The 23,092-nt window shown below is 35.4% G+C and overlaps 1 protein-coding gene across 4 annotated transcripts in view; it reads left to right on the forward strand.

Moving 5' to 3' along the window:
• KDM6A (lysine demethylase 6A) overlaps nucleotides 1-23,092 on the forward strand; it is a 209,086-nt gene that overhangs the window by 140,262 nt on the left and 45,732 nt on the right. The window contains exons 9-17 of one of the 4 annotated variants that reach the window (XM_079911712.1): nucleotides 7,435-7,528; nucleotides 10,238-10,364; nucleotides 15,464-15,562; nucleotides 15,709-15,928; nucleotides 16,490-16,624; nucleotides 17,072-17,227; nucleotides 17,792-17,887; nucleotides 19,780-19,881; nucleotides 20,537-20,932. In XM_079911712.1, coding sequence (XP_079767838.1) covers nucleotides 7,435-7,528; nucleotides 10,238-10,364; nucleotides 15,464-15,562; nucleotides 15,709-15,928; nucleotides 16,490-16,624; nucleotides 17,072-17,227; nucleotides 17,792-17,887; nucleotides 19,780-19,881; nucleotides 20,537-20,932 — 1,425 coding nt within the window. The remainder of the gene's footprint in view (nucleotides 1-7,434; nucleotides 7,529-10,237; nucleotides 10,365-15,463; nucleotides 15,563-15,708; nucleotides 15,929-16,489; nucleotides 16,625-17,071; nucleotides 17,228-17,791; nucleotides 17,888-19,779; nucleotides 19,882-20,536; nucleotides 20,933-23,092) is intronic. The other 3 variants (XM_079911713.1, XM_079911714.1, XM_079911715.1) reach the window with 3 other exon arrangements.

The following is a 23,092-nucleotide window of genomic DNA, read 5'->3' on the forward strand; positions in this document are numbered from 1 at the left end:
CTATGACCAAGTGGTATTCATTCTGGGAATACAAGGCTGATTGAATATTAGGAAATCTATTAATATCATGCATCATAATAATAGAGCTAAAGGTAAAAACAAGTCACTATCATCATAGATGCTGAAGAAGCCTTTGATAAACTCAATACCCATTCCCAACTAAAATTACTCTTGGACATAGGAATTAAGGGTTACTTTCCTATCATGATAAAATTCATGTACTTTAATTCCAAAGTCAGTATTTTATTTAAAGGGAAACACTAGAGACATTTTCACAAAAATCAGGAGCAGGGCAAAGGATGTCCTCTGTCTTCATTACTCCTCATTATTGTACTGTAGGTATTAACCAATGCAGTTAGACAAGAAAAATCAATTAGAGGCACATACAGAAATCAATAGCTTTCAGCAACAATAATTAGAGAGCACACAGTTAGAAAATATTGCCATTTATAATAACAGCAAAGTGATTAAATACTTAACAATAAACTTAAAAGAGATACTGTGACTCAATAGTATAAAGATGTTCATGGGAATTTAGGTTTTTAAATGTAATACAACATCAGTAAAAATTACTAATAAACTTTTTAAAGCAATTAGGTAAGTTGATATGGAAAAACATTCTGGGATAGCCAGAATAACACTGGTGGTGATGGTAGGGATTGTATGGATTATATTAACCCTACTAGATATTAAAATATTACAAGGAAGCCTATGTGATTAAAAGTATTGTACTGGCATGTGACTAGACAAATAGACCAGTGAAATATCATAGAAAGGCCAGGAATAGATCCAGTGTACATAGAGAAATTCAGTATATGATAAGGGTAATATCTTACATTCCTTTAGCTAAGGTAGATTTATTCATACATGGTTCTGGGACAATAAGGTAGCCATTTGGAAAAAGATAAAATTAGACCCGTAACACAAACTATTCACAAGAATAAACTACTACAGATGAATTAGGATCAAAATGTAAACATTGATATTGTACAAGTACTAGAAGAAACATTAATTCTTCTTCACCTTTGATGTAGGAAAAAGGCTTTTTAAACTATGGCTCAAAATTCAGAGGCAATAAAAAGAATGACCGATCAGTTTGAGCAACATAAAAATAATTTCTGCATGGCAAAAAAAAACACAAAAAAACCATACATTCAAAGGACACCTATGAAACTGGGAGAAAATGTTTACAACGTATAGCACAAAGGGCTAATACCCCTGATATATAACAAACTTAAAATTTGACAGACAATGAACAAGACCCATTAGGAAACTGGGAAGAATGACATGAGCAGACACTTTCCAAAAAAGATACAACAGCCCTTAAGCATGTGAAAAAGTGTTCAAACACACCCAGTTAAAGAAATGCAAATTAAAGCACACTGAAATACAGTTTCTTACCTGTCAGATTGGTGAAAAGTGTAAGTGGCTATGGTAGCGAAACAGGCACTCTCATGCATTGTGATAATGCAAACTGGTACACCCCATCTGGAACAAAATAATCTAACAAAACTACATGCAGTAATCTAGCAAAACTCTATATACACTTAACCTTTTGACTCAACAATCCCAAATCTAGGAATCTACCTTGAAAATATACCTCCAGAAATATAAAAATATATAGGCACAAAGATATCTTTTGGAGCATTGTTTGTGATTGCAAAACATCGGAAACAACCTAAATGTCCATACATAGGAGAATGGTTGTACATATAAATCATGGTACATTCAGGCAGTGGAGTGCCATGCAGCATTAGAGAAGAATGAGGAAGACCTAGGTAAATCACTATATGGAATGATTTCCAGGATATACTGTTAGGTGGAAAAAATGTGAAGTATAAAAGTATAATATGCTACCCTTTGTGAAAGAAACTATGTATGTGCAAAGCAAGATACACGTCCCACTTGTGCACAGGTAATACTGAAAATGGATAAACCAGAAACAAGTGAGGTTGGTTACCTACCCAGGAATGGTTGTGAATGGGGTAGTAGGGAGTAGAACTTACCTTGAGTATACTTTTTATGTAGCTCTAACTCCTAGAACCTGGTTATGTTTCACATACCCACCCCAAAATTCATTGAATAATTAAGACCAACCAGAATGTGAGTTAGCCCAAAATAGAATGAACAGTAACAAATTAACCTAACTGTATTACAAATGAATAACATAAGTATACTGAGGGGTAGGGATGAAAAGAACTAAGCTAAATAACTTTGGAGAATAGTATTTTGACTCTATAGTGTAAAGCTAGAGACAAAAGAACTGTAAACAAATCTTCCACTACAGTTACTTTCTCACAGGGATATGGATAGAAATTCTGCAACTATTTTATGTAAATATTAGGGGTAAACAATTAAGTAAGTGTATTGTGGATAATGACCAGATTTTCAGTGTCAGAGAACTTACAAGTAAGAAAAGAAGAAAGGCTAGACTGAATTCTGTGTTGTTGGATTAGAATTGGAGGGATCACTATGAACATAGGTTATTTATGGAAATAGTTGGATAGAAATAGAGACGTGAGAGAGAGGAGAGAGAGAGAGAGAGTGTGTGTGTGTATGTGTGTGTGTGTGTATATGTATCTGTATACATACATATAATGTGTGTATACACATACATTACATATACTGTATGTATATACATACATTACATATAATGTAATGTATACATAATGTATGTATACATTAATATATTTCCTAGCTGTTTGCTGCAAGGGCCTAGAAGCAGTGACCCACCTTGGCAGCAGTGAATGTACTAGCACCCAGATCTTTGTTTCTAAATCCAATTCTTCAATAAAAGGAATCAGGAATTCTTGGGGAGAAGTGGGTAATTCCAGGGCTTAGGCAGAGAAACTACTAGATGATCCCTGGAACATTTCATGGTGCCAAAAAGTAAGGAAGTGCTTAGAAAATGATGGGCATGTGGAAAGATAAAGAAGCCAACTTGAGGGAAATGGGGTTTCTAATCACCAAATCTGACACAAGTTTAGAAACAATTATAATAATGGTATATAAGATATAGAATAAAATATATTCATATTGCTATAAATGAATAATTGAATAAATAAACAGGGAAAGGGGTCACCTTTTTCTTACTGTAGAATTTTAATTAATTAATATATGAGGAATGTTGAATATCTTTCCACAAGGTGCTTACTAATTTGAAAGGGCCATTCTTCAAAATAATTAGCTAGTACTTTAAGTCAGGGGGCCCCAACCCCTATTAGGAACTGGGCCGCACAGCAGGAGGTGAGCCGCAGGGCGAGTGAGCGAAGCTTCATCTGCAGCTCCCCCATTGCTGGCATTACCGCCTGAACCACCCCACCCCCCCATGGCTCGCATTACCTCCTGGGAACACACCCCACCCACCCCCACCCCCACCCCCAGTCTGTGGAAAAATTGTCTTCCACAAAAACGGTCCCTGGTGCCAAAAAGGTTGGGGACCGCTGCTTTAAGTGTCAAGGTAATGAAAGTCAGAGACTGAGAATCTGTCCCAGATTAGAGGATGGTAAAGAGACATGCTAATTTAACACAGCATGGGATTTTAAGTTAGATCCTGGACCAGAAAAAGGATATATGTGGGACAGTTGGTGAAATTGGAATAAATTACGTAGATTACTTGTATTTTATCAGTGTTAATTCTGTACAGTCTTCATTTATTTAGAAGCCTTGTTATTGTTATCTCATCCTGATATGTCCTTTATCATTATGAAACATTCCTCTTTCTCTCTGGTAATATACTCTTTGCCTTGAAGCCTTCTTAATCTGATCTGAATCTAGTCACTTCAGCTTTCTAATACTTACAGTTTACATGGTATCTTTTCCCATCCTTTTATTTCAGCCTGTTTGAATCCTTATATGAAAAAGTGCATATCTTACAAGTACTGTGGTTTTGGCTTTCTTTCACTTTTGTAAATCTGTCTGGCAGTCTCTGTTGTTTGAATATCTAGTCCATTTATATTTAATTCAATTACTGATATGGTTACATAAAGTTGGCTGTCATTCTTATTGTTTCCTTTGTATTTTGTCGTTTTTCTCTGGCTGCTTTCAAGGTTCTTCTCATTACATTTGGTTCTTAAGTATGCGACTATGATGTAGTTAGGTATTGGTTTTTCCTTTATATTTATACTACTTGTGGTTTTTTTAGTCTTTTGGATATGGGATTTTGATGTCATCACTTCTGTAAAGTTCTTGGCCATTGTCAATATTTTTTCTGCCCCATTCTTTCTCTCTTCTCCTTCTTGGACTCCAATTAAGTCTTTAATCTGCTATTCAGTCCTTCCAGTAACTTTTTTTTTAAATTTCAAATTAGTATTTTTCAGTTCTAGAATTTCCTTGTGTTTCTCTTTTAATTTCTCTTTACGTGCTCTGATTTTTGGTCCATTCATTCCTTATGATTATGTTTTCCTTTTCATCTGTGAACATTGTTAAAATAGCTGCTTTAAAATTATTTGCAATTTCAACATCTGAGTCATTTCATGGCTGGTTTTCATTAATTTCCTATTGTTTTCAACATGAGTAAAAATTTCCTGATTCTTACAAGTCTGGTAATTTTATTCTGGGTATCATGAATAATACGTTGTGGAGAGTGATTTTGTTATATTTTTCTGAAGATGATATTTTTGTTTTATTAGCCAGTTAACTTTGCCCAAGTCACTCACGAAACTTTGTCATCCCTGTGGTTGGCAACAGCTAAATCTCTTCCTTTAGTTCTTTTAGGCTGCTGAACATCTGTTGTGTTCATGCATAGTTCAGTGGTCAACCAGGGATTTGAGCAGTTTAACTGCAGAATTTGTTGTTGTTTCTCTCCCTCTCCTTTCTGGTGTTTCTTCTCCCCTCACTTCCAGCTCTTGTGATAGCTACAAAGTCTGTCCTCAGATTCTTCAAGCTAGTAAGATTGCTGATTTCTGTTTGAGTTGTAGCCAACCAGATACCAGTTGGGGCCTGCCTTCAGGTGAAAATCCTAGAAAAATGGGGTTACTAAACCAGTGCCATTCCCTTCCTCTAAGTATTAGCTTCTCTGTTTTTGCCTGATTTTGGTTTCTTTTCAGTACTTTCTGATAGTTAACTTTTATATTTTATCCAGAATTTAAAGCTGTCTGAAGTGTTGTTACTTCAGCATTACCAGAGACAAAACTTTATACTAACTTTATACTAAACACCTTTACAGATAAACTCATGTTGCTTTTATATACTATTTATAGTTGCTACTTAATGTTCTGCTGTAAGCATCCATCATATTTTATATTTCCACTCACCTAGTGACATAGACCTAGGTTGTCCATCTCCTTGGTACTACAAATAGCACCATTTACAACATTACCTCTGGGAAGGTTCCTTTGGTATATATATCCCAAGAGTGAGATTGTTAGATTGGAGCATATTTGCATACCTAATTTCATGAGTAAATTCCCTTCAGGCAAGGCATGAGCATTTTCCTTTACTCACATCCCCACAATACTAAGAACTACCCAACTTTATGTTTGCCAATCTGATGGGTAGAAGGTAATATATCATTTAAACTTGCATTTTCTGATTTCTAGAGGTGTACACTTCTTCACATGTTTTTCACCTTTTATGTGTTGGTTTTTATGTCCATTGCCTATTTTTCTGCTTATGTGTTTCAAGTCAGATCCTTACTACTCCTCCTTATTTGTGCCATTTTGGCCAAGTTGAATAAATTCTTTCACATCTCAAAGAAATACTCTCCTTCATTTTCTTCTCTTAGTTTTATACTTTTACATTTCATATTTAGGTCTTTAATGTGGATGCCAGTTTTTTGTATATAATAGGAGGTAGAAATCAAACTTCATGTTTCTCAATACGATGCAACCAGCTTTTCAAGTATGTTGGTTTTATTATTATTACTAGTGTTTGGAAGTATGTTTTAGCATTTGTTGAGGTAATTCCACAAAGGGCTCTTTCTAAAATATAAATTTGATCATATTGCTTGAACTCATTTCAGTGGTACCCCATTGTCTTAGGATACAGTCTGTAGTCTTTTAACTTGGTTTAGGAAGGTCTTTGTGAAGTTGTCTGCTTGTCTCTGCATTTTCTGCCCAGTGTGCTAGTACTCTAAATTTACCACATGCTCTTTCTTCCTCTGGGAAATATCATACTGTTATTGTACACAGTACAGTATGTTTTATTTGTTTTTATATCTGTATTCTTGACTACACTGTAGTCCTAGCAGTTCCTGTTATGTATTAGGTATTCAACAAATATTTACCAGTTGAAGGAATTGAGTTGAATAACTTGATCCTTATCCTTCATTAATTGTCTAATTCACTTTTTCAGACCAGATTAATGTTTAAAGGGAACTCATTTACTTGATGAATAAAAGTTTATGTAATAACTACTGTTAATCTCAATGGACAGTTCTTTCAAATCTTCCTCATGTTGACATACTGCATTCATAGAGCTCCTTATTTGTTTCCATAGCTCTTTTTTAATCTCGTTTGATCCTTAGAACAACTCTAGATAGAAAGATCAGGCACTACATCTGTTTTATGGATGTTGAATCATAGCTCAAGTGATTTGCCTGAGGCTCACACAGCTAGTTTCGTGTTTCTACCTATGTTTTGGGGGAGAAAGATTTGTTTGCTCAGGCAGCTGTGTACTGTCAGTGATATGAATGAAAGCCACTTCATTGTTCTGCCAAGTATTTTTTAAAGATAGTATTTATGAGGTTTTCTTTTGTTGGCTTTTCCCCTTTTTGTGGGGGGTGGTGGGGAGGTTTTGTCTTAAGTTTTAGGACTGTAGCAATAATGGGTTTCAGTCATATTAGTACTTCTGGGATGAGAACTGTGGGTAAATGGTTTCATTTAGAGTTTTGCCCAAGGAATCTTAAATATTGCAAACATTATTAGACTATAATTATGGGAGGTTTGTTGTCTTCAAAATCATATATGTATTCTAAAATTTTTCATAGGATATTTTATATACCAGTATCTATATCTTTTAAACTTAGGTTTCAACTACTTTTGTACTTAGTTTTTTTAAAGCATTTTTGACGTGCTCTATTGTTCCTGTTAAGTTGCTTCGGAACTTGGTATTTCTAGGCAGACAGATGATGCACTTGGAAGTGGAATACTTTTCTGGTTTCATTAGTGTTATTAAGTAAAGTTGAAATCATTTATGTTATTAAATAGGTTGAGATGATTTTTTTTAATTATTGAGATTTGACAAATTCTTAAAGGTCATGTTTTAATGATACTTTGTTATATTGAATGTTTTACTGGTGTTAGATACTCTGAAACATGGTCTATTAACCCCAGCTGTCTAGAGTTAGAGAAACATTCAGTAAGGCACTTTTCTCTTTCAGTTGATTTTTTAAAATACGCTAAAATATCAGTATCATATAAAACTTAACATATGAGCTAGTTCTTTAAAGATGTTAATTTTATTTTCTATAAATCTGTTTTTCCTGCTCTTTAGAGGAAGTATCATTCTGCAAAGGAAGCTTATGAACAACTTTTGCAGACAGAAAACCTTTCTGCACAAGTAAAAGCAACTGTCTTACAACAGTTGGGTATGTAATAATATACATTTAGTGTGTTATAAGTACATCTCTTTATGTTTTTTACATGTCACAGATGGTAAATACGTGGCTCATGTACCCTATTTCTTTTCTTTCCTTTTCCCCAGAGTTGATAGAATTAATCTGAACCCATCATGTTTCCACCTTCTGCCGAGCATTGTCTATCTCACAGTCAATCTCATTACAGTTCTTTAGTGCAGCTCATCCATTTAAATTCTCAAAATTATACTCTGGTACTTAACCCATGGGTGAGGGGGACTGAATACTTTCTTTGTGCCAGATATGCTTAGTACTCAATGAAGTTAAGTGATTTACCTAAAGTCTCTTAGTGGTTGGTGAGCTTGCTTTCATAGCTCTGTTGATAATATTAACTAAAGCATTTTATGTAAGAATTGTGGAACATCTAACACTATATATAGTTTCTCTACACATGCAGTTCTGTTGTAATGTTGAAGATGAAAGCATGTAGTCATCTGGATGTAATGTGTCACTATCACCAAGAAGATAATGATGGAATTCTCCAACATTTAATTTTGTTGCTTGGTTATTGAGTCATGTTTCTTGTCTGCATTTGGTATTTCGGGGGTTTTTTTTGGTTCTCCCTCCCCCCCCCCCACCCCAGCTTTTTAAAATTTGGTTTTGGTCTGGGCAAATAATTGACTCTTAAGTTTTAGCCACCGTTGTAGTAATGTGAATGTTTTCATGATGTGACTATTTTTAATGTAATTTTAAAATTATTTAAGCTTAGACTTTATCACTTATCTTCATGATATGAATGCATATTATGTGATCGGTTATACAAAATAAACACATTGCTTTCATATAAAAGTTTTATTTTTAGCTTTGTTTTTAATTTAATCTCTGGTTAGAATTTTCCTTGAGTTATCCATACTTTTAAAAATTATAGTAAAGTTTTGTTTTTAATGATTACATGTAGTGTTTGAGTAATGTGAATTTGTATCTTTAAATTAAAACAAGTTTATTAGTACAGCAAAAAAGCTTTTGTGTTAGTTCTTCAGTAAAAAGAGCAAAGTGGTGCCTTCAGACAGCTTACTCATTCAGCTAATATTTGAATACAGGCTGCTTTTTAATTAGCTGCAGTGAAGAATGTGTCAATAGCAAAAATGCATATATACCTTTTAAATTTAAGAAATGGATTGAAATCGTTTGAATTACCTGTCTTCTTTCGCAGAGTGTATAGGTAAACTTTCCATGGTTTTGCAAGGGAAGGTACTTCCCCTAATTGAGTGTAATTTATGCCTGCACATCAATCCTTCCTACTTTCTTGTCACTGTTGCTTAAGCAACTCCTTTTAGAGCCTGCTACTGCAGGTCCTGTTCTTACTAGTAATAGTAGGAGAGGTAAGGAAAGAACAGATGAATAGATGTGTGATTGACTTATATTTCTGTAAAACATGGTAACTCAATCCTTTTAAAATGTCTTTTGGAGCACAGCAACTATAATAAATGCCAGAAAATAAAGGTCCTTATTTATTTTATGTACTGTGGACTATACACAAAGAACAGCTGATTTTATGCACTTGAATTGATCCACAACTGAAATATGATTCCCTGGCAAATTAAATCAAATTATTCCTGTGTGCCTTGAAGGTATAGAATACACTAGTCCATGATCCAGTCTTTTGATTACTTCCATAGCCAGCTTGCTTGCTTGCTTGTTTATTTATCATAACGGTTGTATTTAAGGTGTACAAGATGATGTTTTGATACACCTGTACATAGTGAAATGATTACTACAGTCAAGCTAGTCAGCATATGCATCTCCTCACATAGTTACCATTTGTTTTTGTGTGGTGGGAGCACCTGAAATCTATTCTCATATTAGCAAGTTTCCAGTATATATTACAATATTAATAACTGCAGTTGTAATGCTGTATGTTCTCTAGACTTACTTATCCTACATAACTTCAACTGTGTAACCTTGACCAATATCTCCCCATTTCCCCAACCTTACCGCTCCTGGTAACCACCATTCAACTCTCTGCTTCTGTGTATTCGACTTTTTAAGATTGCACATATGAGATTATGCACTATCTAAATTTATTTATTAAACATTTGTGTTACCCATTTTGTACCGTTTTTATTTGCACCATTTGAATGGACTTTTCTTATAGCCTTGGGGTTTTAAAAAATTGTCAAATGCTTTATAGTTTTTATTTTATAAGGTGTGAAAATATGTAGCCAGTGCCAATAAGGTGGGATTGTATGTGTGTGTTTTACTCTGAACTATCATTGATTATATAGCTTATATTTACTCCTTGGAAATAAACATTGGGTTAATAGTGTCTTGGAGATTCTTAAATGCACATAAATTTTTGCACGGAACAGTGAATAAGATTTAACATCTTTATATTCTTTTATACCTTGGAATCTTTTCAAATACAAAAAAATCAGAGAATAAAAGAACTGTAGTTTGCAGTCTACTAAGTGATAAGTCAATGCTTAAAATTGTTTTAATTTCTCTGGAATGAAAGTTCTTCATAGCTTTGACTGTACTTTAAAAACAGACTTTCTTAGGCCAGAATTGACAGTTCTAAATTTTGGGAATGTGTATGCCAAGCTAAATGAATAAATTTACTGAAAAGAGTATTTTTTTACTTGTTTGTTTTCTGCTTGGTATTCTTTAAAATAGAAGAATAATTAACTCATTTAGGTAAATATTTTTAATCACTTACTATAGGTTGGATGCATCATACTGTGGATCTCCTGGGAGATAAAGCCACCAAGGAAAGCTATGCTATTCAATATCTCCAAAAGTCCTTGGAAGCAGATCCTAATTCTGGCCAGTCCTGGTATTTCCTCGGAAGGTAAGACTGATTTATCAGATACTTAGGCTTTGCTTTTGTTTATTCCAGCTAAGGGTTTTGAACTATGATCTAAAATATTAGTTTACTAATAACTTGATCAGTGTATTTTCTCTTTTAAGTCTTTTATAACAGATTTCTAGAAGTTAAAAAATAAAAGAAAGCTTCTGAATGTGGTGGTTTTCTTACAGCAGCATCTGGTCTATCAGGACATTTCTTATTTTGCTTATTGAATTTTCATTTGACTTAAATTATTGCTGGTTTTTAAAAAGTCATAGCAGATAGTAATTTTTCATTCAACTATTTATGCCTTTCCTTTTGATTTCTAGTGTTTTCTTTATATGTCTGTTTAATAGAACAGAGAATTTTTCATTCTACCTGTTGACTACCAGTAGTCAGTAGAACTTTGCTAGTTATCATTTTGATTAGTGATATATACCTTAGAATGGACATTAATAGTAGATCTCAAATCACAGTCGAAAGTAGATACATTATTATTGGACTTGTTGGAAAGGAGAAGTGACATGTAGTGAAAATAGTTTTTTGCAAGCCTATAAACTTCTCTTGTACTTTGAATGTCTGAATTTTGCTTACTGATTATCTGAAACATACCTCATGTATATGTATCTGATAGAATATATTTTTGGACCATTATCAGATTGTTTTTTGGTTCCTAATTGGTTTTAGCTTTTGCAGTATGGTGGAAAGATCATTCGACTACGAGCTGAGATACTTGGATTCAAGTCTTGGCTAGGCTACTATTTGTGGAATCATGGATGGTACAGTTAAACCTTTTGAGGCTTCAGTTTTCTATTGATTAGAGAATTAGATTGGTGGTTCTCAATGCCGGGGGTGTGGGGCTATTTTGCCCCATAGAGGACATTTCATAATGTCTGTAGAGACATTTTGGTTATCACAACTATAGGGGGGTGCCACTGGCATCTAGTGGGACAGCTCTCTACAGTAAAAAATTACCTGGCTGAGGTTGAGAAGCCCTGGGTTAGATTATCTGTTAGGTACCTTCCCATTCTAAAGGTTTTAATTTTATGAATTCTTTGGAAATTATCCTATTTTGTTTTTTAATTTTAAGCTTTTTTCCTCTATTTTCTATAGTATTTTACTTGAAGTGAGTTTGCCATATAGTCATGTTAAATTTTAGTATTTTGTATGGTTTCATTTTTTTCCTTTAAATATAGCAAAGTATATTTGTATGAGAGGGAATAATATTAAGATGTTTCCTTCTTTAAAAAAATTTTGATTATTCATTAATAACATACAATAAGGGCTTCCCTGGTGGTGCAGTGGTTGAGAGTCCGCCTGCCTGTGCAGGGAACACGGGTTCGTGCCCCGGTCCGGAAGAATCCCACATGCCGCGGAGCGGCTAGGCCTGTGAGCCATGGCCACTGAGCCTGCGCGTCCGGAGCCTGTGCTCCGCAACGGGAGAGGCCACAACAGTGAGAGGCCCACGTACCGCAAAAAAAAAAAATAATAATAATATACAATAAGAGTTGAGTGGAAAAGTTGCTGTTTTTAGCAGGGATTTTCTGATTCCTTCCCAAGCTTGTAAAATCATGTAAATTGGGTTGCTTATTAATAAAGCTTGAGAGTCCAAACATTGTCTCTTTCACTAAAGATCTTTGGGAGCAGAAACTGGATATTACCATCTTTGTATCTGTCTGCCTAGCAAAGTGGCTATTCAGTAAATGGAATAAATGAACTAACTGAACACCATTTGCATTTGGAGCTAGCTCTGTTACTACTATTAGTATTGTGCAGTGATAGGTTTCATACAGTGACCAGAAAGGAGATCTAGTACTGGGAAGTAGGGCCTTGCCTAGTCATTGCCTCTAGTGTTAATGTTTATATATGAAAATTTCTTTTAATATAGATTAAAAGGAATGTATACTGGAAAGTATTTTCCTTTTGACCTAAGATACAAATCAGTAGTTTAATACAGTACAATAGTGTGGATGTCTTTTTAATATAATTTTTTCTTAATTCTAGGCATGGAAAATTAATACATAACGAAACATCAAAAATTACTTTTTTTTTTTTCCCCGGCCGTGCCGCTTGCGGGATCTCAGTTCCCTGACCAGGGATTGAACCCCAGCCCTGGCAGTGAAAGTGCTGAGTCCTAACCACTGGACCGCCAGGGAATTCGCAAAAATTACTATCTTAGTAATTTTCAGCTCAATGAGCACTATTCCATAGGAGGTCCCCCCCCCCCCCCCCCCGCATTAACTGGTTTTACATTTTAAATCATTGAGATGCTTTTATTTGAATCTTTCTGGGTAAAATTTTCCAACTATAGTTTACTGACTTCTCAATTAAAGGATACTTACTACAATTTAACTTATTTTGGGGTTCAAGATTATCATGTTGGTGTCCATTATTTCTTATCTGAGGACTGTTAAAATTTTTTTTCTTTGATGTTTACTTTTCTTACCCTCTTTTGCTGACTTCTAATGTGTTGCTTCAAATCTGTTTTGTTGTGAGAAAATTTTTATAAATAAATTGTATTTTAGAAGTTATTAAAGCTCTGAAGGAAGATCTCAAGTGTCAGTAAGCAACTTTGGGATTTGATGACCCTAATATTTCTGAGGCATTTTATTACTTACCTCTGCATTCAGGTCTGTGTTGAAGATTGAATTTGTCATTTGGCATGTGTATATCGTAACAAAAGTGTAATGTGGTAATGCTGTTAAACTGGTACTAATCATTGACTGTGTTATCACAGAACTATAGAATGTTAGAGCTGGGAAGGACCAGGAGGTCACCTAGTTCACCCTGTAAACCTTGTCATTTTGCAGATGTTTTAGAAAGTGAGCTCAGAGGAGTAAAATGTTTTGTTCAAGGTCACAGTCATGCAGGTAACTAGTATCAGAGCAGGGACTAGATCCTAGGTTCAACACCCAGTGCTTTCTCAATTACACAGCGCTGTCTCAGGGGAACCTAGTTAAGTTTTATTAGAGGAAAAGTGTTTGGCAGTTGGATTGGGACATCTGTATTTGGGCACATTGGTTTCCTACTTTCATTTTGTAGGAATCAAGTATGAAAACATTGGTTTTGGGAATTACTGCTTATTCCTCCTAGCGGTTAGGCAAATTTGTCTATAAATCTGAGATTGGCTTTGATTTAACAACAACAAACAGAGCATGTTTTCTACTATCTGTTAAGCATTCCCTTTCTTTGTGGTGTCTGTCCCTGTTTGGCATTGTTAATGCCCTCTTGTCCTGAATTCCCTTCTCATAAAACAGTTTGCTCTGTGACACTGCCTTCTCTGTCTCAGTCACTCACCTTTCTTATATTGCCCCAACCACAATATTAATGATTGCTTAGGCTTAGTTTTACCTCTCCTTCGTCGGTATCCTATGTTCTTATACCCTCTCTTTGATATGGATGAATTCCAAATCTAGATTGCTACACTTCAAGGTATTAAACACCAGGACCACATCTCCCATTCTTTACCTAACATTTCCCATTTTAATGTCCACACCTCATGTCAAAATCAGCATATTTCAAATCTCATTCATCATTTTCTTCCCTGAACCAGCTCCTTCTTCTTTATTTTTGCCAATGATATCACCATTTTTTTCCCTCTATTTAATCAGGCTTAAAAACTAAATTATAACCCCACCCCCATGAATAGCTAATGAGTTTGTCACAAAGTCTTTATCTGTTTTTTGGTTTATTGTTTCTCCTGTCTTTTTCTTTGTTGTTACTTGCATTACTTTCATCCTAATTTTGGCGTATTCCAAACCAGTGAATATAACTGCCTTCTTTTTTACTGTCCATAACTTATTTTCCTTTCAGTTTATCCCTACATGTTGTTAGCAGATTAATATTCCTATAAAGTACTTTCATCATGCCATTCCCCTTGTTAGAAGAACAAACTTCAGGGTATTCTTGGGTTGGATTTAAAATCCTCTACTGTTCGTATCTGTGCTATCTTATATTAAGTTTTGCTCATATTGTTCAAGCAGCATTTCAAAATGCCTTTTCTTACCTTCTCTGCCAGAATCAGTGGTTCCAACACTTTTGGAGTACTTGATGTTTAAATTTTTTTTTGCTGTTTACTCAGTCAATAGTATTTCAAAATAAGTCAATTACAATACAAATATTAGTTTAATGGAAAATTTATGTATGTATGTGTATGTTGTTTTTCCATTTCGTTTGCTTGGCCAAATTGCCACATACTGGCTGGTAATGGGTATCACTGATCTAAACAGTATGCATCTACACATATTCAGTTCCTTTACTCTTACCCTTCCCTTTCTTGTCTTTCCTAAACCCCGGTAGTGTGTCTACCCTAAATTCTCAGACCAGTTATTGTCTGTGCTAGCCATTTGATATGGCATCATGACAATTATAATGTGTCTTCAGTCCTCAACTAAATTGTAAGCTCCTTGAAGACGAACTGGATTTTGTTCTTTTCTTTTTCCCTTAGTGCCAAGCACTAAAGATAATTTCTGTATTTATAATTTCAGCTGCTGTTCTGTGTATCCATCAGGTACATCTACATTAAGAAAATGGCAGGTCATTGAAACTTTAATCATACCTTGCTACCCTTACTAGTCATAATATACTGTACTTAATTCTATTTTATACTATTTTTGATAGTTAGCTTGATAGTATTTATGTTTGTATTTTGTATGAATTAAAGAATTTTTGCCCTCATTATTTAAGAAAGGAGAATTGAAATCTGATTCAGCAAGTCTTACCAACAGAGTGTTTTTCTTGGTTTTTAACTCTATGTTCTTACTCTATAGAAAACGAGAGATCAAGCTGTATAAGTAGAGTAGTGGGTGTGTGAGTGTGCTTAACTCAGTATTATAATATTGAAGTGATATGGCCTTTAATTATTTTAATAGGTTCTAAAGCATGCTGTATTGATAAACACTATCAGATAGACTATAATATAGTTTATTGAAGGGTTAATTATAATGTACATTATTGTTGTCATGTATGTACACACATTCACATAAATATGTCAGCTTATTAGGTTTTTATTTGCTTTGACATATAGTCCATCCATTCAGCAAATTAATTAATTAATCAATCAGTATTAATCATATTTTCTTGATTTTTCCCTCCCCTCTCAGGTGCTATTCAAGTATTGGGAAAGTTCAGGATGCCTTTATATCTTACAGGCAGTCTATTGATAAATCAGAAGCAAGTGCAGATACATGGTGTTCAATAGGGTAAGACTTTGTATAAAAATAATGGTATTATAATTGATACACAAAGATGGTTGCATCACATATAATGTACTTCATGGCTTATATCATTTTATGAAGCTAAGCAGTTCTTCTTAGTCAACTTATTTTTTCTGAATGTCTCTTTCCAGCGTGCTATATCAGCAGCAAAATCAGCCTATGGATGCTTTACAGGCCTATATTTGTGCTGTACAGTTGGACCATGGCCATGCTGCAGCCTGGATGGACCTAGGCACACTCTACGAATCCTGCAACCAGCCTCAGGATGCCATTAAATGCTACTTAAATGCAACCAGAAGCAAAAGTTGTAGTAATACCTCTGCACTTGCAGCACGAATTAAGTATTTACAGGTAAAATGTTTAAATGGCAGTTTTTTAAAGGCACATATTTCCCCATGACACTCAGGCAGGAGGAGGGTGGCTGGGAATTTTGTCTAGCTGTGTTTTGATGTCTATAATTTGTTTCCATATTTTGTAAACATACCATAGCTTGTAATATTATTTTACTTTTCATTTTAAGTAAGATATGCAGTATTTTGAAAGATGCTCTTTTGCACATTTACTCTGTTGATGCATATTAATTTACATAATTTTTTTCTATGTACTGTCTACATTTTTAAGTTGTCATAGCATTTTAGAGAAAAGGACGCAAACATTGTCTTTCACTCTTGCTTGGAGTTTCATGAGAAGACAGCTATAAGAACTCTGAAAACAGAGCTCAGCTTTGTTTTAATTCTCACAAAGGTTTATATTCCGGTTTCCCTCATTATACTTAGTATCTTTCTGAAACCCCAAATTAAGAATCTATTTTCTTTTAAAAACAATTAGTTATAGCATTTAGGAAGATTTAGTGGACTTGCTCTTACTCAATTAGGCTTGTGTTAAATTTGCTTTTTACATAATTTTTCCTAGGCTCAGTTGTGTAACCTTCCACAAGGTAGTCTACAGAATAAAACTAAATTACTTCCTAGTATTGAGGAGGCGTGGAGCCTACCAATCCCCGCAGAGCTTACCTCCAGGCAGGGTGCCATGAACACAGCACAGCAGGTGAGAAGTTGGGTTATGTTCTGCAGGTGCCCAGCTTTAAGGGTTCTTTTCAATCTGTAGTGGTCAAGCGTATTTTACTAAGCACAGGAGGCTTTCATTAATGAAAAGCCTCTTGATTTAATTGTGAAGGGAATCTAGATCAAATTAAAACTCCCTCTGATATGGGAAGAAATTTTGGGGTGCCAGTTTAGAACCTTTGTGCATTTTCATGATTTTGAAGGAGGTTTCTTAAAGTAATGCTGCAGTGGTTTATTTTTTAAAGCAAGTTTTTCAAAGGAAGGTACACATTCCTCCATTGATGATTCATTTGATTTTGATTTTCAATAATTGCCATCAGCGATGTCCACATAGCTTTGAAAAGTATGCAGCTTGTAAAGTTTTACAATTTGAAGGAATGAATTAAGAATATATAGAACCCTATTTTTGTCTTCCTTCTGTGATTCTTAGGCATGTAAACCTCATCATCCAAATACTGAACCTGTATTAGGCCTCAGTCAAACACCAATTTCACAGCAATCCTTGCCACTACACATGATTCCTTCTAGTCAAGTAGATGACCTGTCCAGTCCTGCCAAGAGGAAAAGAACATCTAGTCCAACAAAGGTATATATTTTAGAGAAATATAAAAATCCCAGTCAAAAAAGAAACTCCTAACTGCCCTGAACTTGTGCAGTTTGAACATCTCCTGTCCTTTACTTTAAATCTGTGGACATCAAAGAGTGAAAGGTTTGAGTTTTTCTATCCCAAATTCTTAGCATCATATTAAATATAGAAAGTAGGGATAAATTTGCATTCATCAAATCATTTTATTCATCTCCCTGCCGTTAAGATCTCAACACACTTTTCATCATCACCTTCTACTGACATTGAAATAAACTTAATGTTGGACCTAGTGGACAGTGTGGTATTTAGGTTAGCCATTTGGGCCATAGTTTAGGGGTGGGCCTTTTTGGGTGGCTTATTAAAGAATCAATATTTTCTTAATTTATGATTTTCCAAATTTATTATGCATGTAAAAGTATTTTTAAAAGAACTAAATGTCATGACATCTTTCTTATATGTAAATATTCCAATTCAAAGTCATTTGGCCTCCATTAGTCATTATTGTTAACTCTATGGATTTAACCAAATATTCTTTAATTTTTTTTTTTTATCAATTTTCCTCAGAATACTTCTGATAATTGGAGTAGTGGCCATGCAGTGTCACATCCTCCAGTACAGCAACAAGGTCATTCATGGTGTTTGACACCACAGAAATTACAGGTATGTAAGATATGCTTTTGACAGATTGTTTTTCCTATTAAAGAAGAGTAGAGGTACTAAGTTTTAAGTTTTTTAACTATTAATGCTTAAAGTTGAATGGCAGTAAACTCAATAAATAGGCGCATAAGTAAAATGAACCCACATTTACCAGAGTAATAGAGATAATTCATTCTTTTTTTTTCCACTCCCCCCCGCCCCCCCCCCCCCCCAAATATATTCTCATGATTCAAACTGCCTCAGTATGAGTTTAGGGTATATAAAGTAAATTCTCCATCTAATTCCTGCCCCTACCCACTCAGTTCCCCTCCTAATAGACAGCCAGTGTTATTGGTTTCTTATTTGTCTTTCCAGAGATATATCATGCATGTACAAGCAAATACGCATCCTCTTTCTCTCATATATTACTATTTTTCTCCCTTTTTTATACAAATGATAGAATGCTATATATACTGTTAATAATATATTTTACAGACCTTTGCATGTCAGTGTATAAAGAGCTTCCTTATTCTTTTATGACTACATCATGTTTCTTTACGTAGGTTTCATACTTTTACTTAGGCAGATCACTAGTTTTGGACAGTCAGATTGTCTTCAGACTTTTCCTATTCCAAACAGTGCTTCTTAGAGTGTACTTGTCACAATGCATTTTTTTTTTTAACATCTTTATTGGGGTATAATTGCTTTACAATGGTGTGTTAGTTTCTGCTTTATAACAAAGTGAATCAGTCATACATAAACATATGTTCCCATATGTCTTCCCTCTTGCGTCTCCCTCCCTCCCATCCTCCCTATCCCACCCCTCCAGGCTGTCACAAAGCACCGAGCCAATATCCCTGTGCTATGCGGCTGCTTCCCACTAGCTATCTACCTTACTACGTTTGTTAGTGTGTATATGCCCATGACTCTCTCTCGCCCTGTCACAGCTCACCCTTCCCCCTCCCCATAACCTCAAGTCCGTTCTCTAGGAGGTCTGCGTCTTTATTCCTGCCTTACCCCTAGGTTCTTCATGACATTTTTTTTTTCTTAAATTCCATATATATGTGTTGGCATACGGTATTTGTCTTTTTCTTTCTGACTTACTTCACTCTGTATGACAGACTCTAGGTCTAGCCACCTCATTACAAATAGCTCAATTTCGTTTCTTTTTATGGCTGAGTAATATTCCATTGTATATATGTGCCACATCTTCTTTATCCATTCATCCGATGATGGGCACTTAGGTTGTTTCCATCTCCGGGCTATTGTAAATAGAGCTGCAGTGAACATTTTGGTACATGACTCTTTTTGAATTTTGGTTTTCTCAGGGTATATGCCCAGGAGTGGGATTGCTGGGTCATATGGTAGTTCTATTTGTAGTTTTTTAAGGAACCTCCATACTGTTCTCCATAGTGGCTGAACCAATTCACATTCCCACCAGCAGTGCAAGAGTGTTCCCTTTTCTCCACACCCTCTCCAGCATTTATTGTTTCTAGATTTTTTGATGATGGCCATTCTGACTGGTGTGAGATGATATCTCATTGTAGTTTTGATTTGCATTTCTCTAATGATTAATGATGTTGAGCATTCTTTCATGTGTTTGTTGGCAGTCTGTATATCTTCTTTCACAATGCATTTTTAAGCTCAAAGAACTTTCTGTGTAAATCCTGAAAATTACTGATTAGAATTTCATGCGTATTTATCTCAAAGATCACATTACAGTAAACCTTCTGAGGTTTCTCAAACTTCTTAAAGGACTTCATCTTGGGGTTGATTGTCATTGGTCAGAAATCAGTATCTTTGACTAGACAGCATTCTGAGTTTTACCTACTCATTTCAAGGGAAAGATTGCTTAGAATAGTGAGCTTGTTTCTTAGATGTGTCTTTGACTGTATTCTCCTTTCTTCTTCTTCTAGCACTTGGAACAGCTCCGTGCAAATAGAAATAATTTAAATCCAGCACAGAAACTGATGCTGGAACAGCTGGAAAGTCAGTTTGTCTTAATGCAGCAACATCAAGTGTGTATAGCATTTTTTTTCCCCTAAAATTTGTTACCATTTCGAATATTTCTATTGACTGGAACATCATTTTAGAGTATGTTCATGCCCACTTCTACTTTCCACCAGTATTTGGTGGAATTGAATAATCTGTGCTTCTTAAAATACTAGTAATGGACAGATTTTTAGGAGAAAACAGCAATAAATTTGATTTTGAACATGACTTAGTATTTTATTATTTACATGTTATTCTGCATGAGTTTTATTTATATTAATACTTAACAAGCTACATCCTAAACTTAGGTGGGGTTCTTTCAAGCTTGTTTAACTCAGAGAATCTGGCATATAAATGTGATAGAATGGAATTTTGAGGTCCCCTATTTTGTGATGGGGGAAAGACCTGTAAATTTGATTTCCTTTCCATAATTTTCAGCTGGATTCTTTTGTCATTACTAAAGGGATATTTCTTAAAAAATTAAGTAGGTTCTTGCTTTTCCGAGGAAGCTAATCTAAATGTGAAGAAACAATTTCTTGTTTTGAAAAGGTATTTTTTAACCTAGAGAAATTAAATGTTAGGGTAAAATCAGAGATTACCTGGTTATATATTCTTCATATTCTGATTCTGTCCCCTGTGGACCACACAGGCAGCATTTATTTTTCATTTGTTTTTTGACAGATGAGACAGACAGGAGTTGCACAGGTACGATCTACTGGAATTCCTAATGGGCCAACAGCTGACTCATCACTGCCTACAAACTCAGTCTCTGGCCAGCAGCCACAGCTTGCTCTGACCAGAGTGCCTAGCGTCTCTCAGCCTGGAGTCCGCCCTGCCTGCCCTGGGCAGCCTTTGGCCAATGGACCCTTTTCTGCAGGCCATGTTCCCTGTAGCACATCAAGAACGCTGGGAAGTACAGACACTATTTTGATAGGCAATAATCACATAACAGGAAGTGGAAGTAATGGAAACGTGCCTTACCTGCAGCGAAACGCACTCACTCTACCTCATAACCGCACAAACCTGACCAGCAGCGCAGAGGAGCCGTGGAAAAACCAACTATCTAACTCCACTCAGGTAATAGAAGGACTGACTGCCTTGTTGGCTTCTCACATAATAGTTGTCTTCATTTGATTTTATGCATTTTGAGAGAAGAAGAAATAAAAGTTTGAGGAACTTTTTATAAGCATTTATAGTACTACAATGTTATTACTACATTGTGGCTCAGTATTATATGTATGTGAGTATATTTTCTTTTCCATATAAGATTTACACAGATAATGTTAGAAATTTCTAAAAAAATAAAGAAAATAGATCATACAACTCCCCAAAACCCACTGCTAATTTACAGTGGCATCTTAAGCAATTTATGGTGATGTTTCTTAGTTCATTTCTGCACATATTGCCTACTTAAGATCAGGTGCTTTGCTAAGTGGTGAGTATTCACTCTGGTGGGAGAAAAAGTTTTTTACTTCTGAATATTTATCCTCATAGTTTCCCTATATTTTGGATTGTTTCCATGGAGCGGGTGCTCCAAAGCAGAACTGAAGGGTCAAAGAGCATTTTAAAAAAATGTTGTGAATACGTATTGCCAAATTACTTATACTTTTACTAGCTCTAAGGAAATATTTGACTTATTGCTGGCTAGCTTTATATTACTGATAAAACTGAGATAAGTTCTTTTTCTAAGACTTTTAAAATGTTAATTCATGTAGGTAAACAGACAGTAAATAAGCATTACATATAGAATATTAGGTAATGTTATGATTAGTTCCCTGGAAAAATATACTAGAAACCAGAGCTGGAGAGCACTAGAGACTGGTGGTAGAGGAGTTGCAGTTATAAATAGGAATATCAGGGAAGATTTCACTGGAAGGGGATATTTGAATAAAGACCTGAGTGACAGAAGTGAGCCTTGAAGATACTTGTGATAAGAGTGTTCCACATCTAGGGAGCAGAAAGAAGCAATAGGCCCTAATGCAGGAGTGTGTTTTGCATATTCAGAGACAATCAAGGTGGCAAGCATGGCTGAGCAGGGTGAGAAGAGAGGTAAATGTGGTCCAGCTGGAAACAGACTGGCTAAATCATGTTCAGCCTTGTAGGCAATTGTAAAGATTTTGGATTTTGTTCTGAGTTAAATGGGAAACTGTAGGGAGGTTTGAATGGAGGAGTGAGGTGATCTGCCTGGATGCTCTCTGGTACTCTGTGGATAGACTAAAGGAGGAAAAAGGAGAAATGATGTGACCCACTTGGAGATTACTTCTGTAATCCATGTAAGAGGTGGTGGCGGCTCGACCCAGAGTGGCAGCAATAGAAGTGGTCAACTTTTGGGTACATTTGGGTGGTAGAACCAACAGGATTAGCTGAGAAAGAGGGAGACTTAAGTTAGCCTGATCAACTAGGAAAGATGGACGAGACTGGATGAAATCACCAAGGGGTGAGAATAGATTGGGAAAAGAAGAGAACTCAAAACTGAGCCTTGGGGCATTCCAGTATAATAGATCAGGAAATTGAAGAACTAGCAAAGAAAACTAGAAGAGGAGTGACCTGTGAGGGTAGTAGTAGATCTAGGAGAATGTGAGTGATGGATGCCCTTGAAGCCAAGTGAATAAAGTCTTTCCAGGAGGAGAGTATGATGAAAGTGTAAATCAAATAATGGTTATAGGTTGAGTAAGTAAGGTGAGGAAATTTACACAGGAGAAATAGGAGAGAATTGTTTGGGTAGGTGAGAGAATGGGATTTTGGAGGTTCAGTGTCTTTAAACATTAAAGGATTGTTAAAAGGATAACATGAGATTTTTGTTAGAATGCCTATAATGCTAAGGTATAATTGGTAGTTAATAAGTGAGAACCTTTGTTATGATTGTAACTTATAGTTCTATTATTCTTCTTTATTACATCTAATTCCCTGACTAGCTTAGTTGCTGAGATTTTCAGTAAATACGCCCTTAACCCTACTTTGGAAATTTGCTGTCTTTTAAAAACATAATTCTAGTGAAAGAACCCTCAGTTTACAGGCCATGAAGCCTCTGTACATGACTGTATACTAAGTGGCAGAGCCCCAGCCTTTGCTTTGCAGGCCCCTCAAGGCCAGTGTCCATAGGAGCTTTATAATTTAGGTAATATAGCTGGGAAAGTTGTCTAAGAAACTCTGTTGAACTGATTCTAAGTCAGAGGTTTCCCAAATGAGGATGCTGCATGACTGCTAAAGCTGGGGAGCCTCTATCTCTGGTATTAA

This window comes from Stenella coeruleoalba (genome assembly GCF_951394435.1).
Source record: "Stenella coeruleoalba genome assembly, chromosome: X".
In the NCBI taxonomy this organism is placed as follows: domain Eukaryota; kingdom Metazoa; phylum Chordata; class Mammalia; order Artiodactyla; family Delphinidae; genus Stenella; species Stenella coeruleoalba.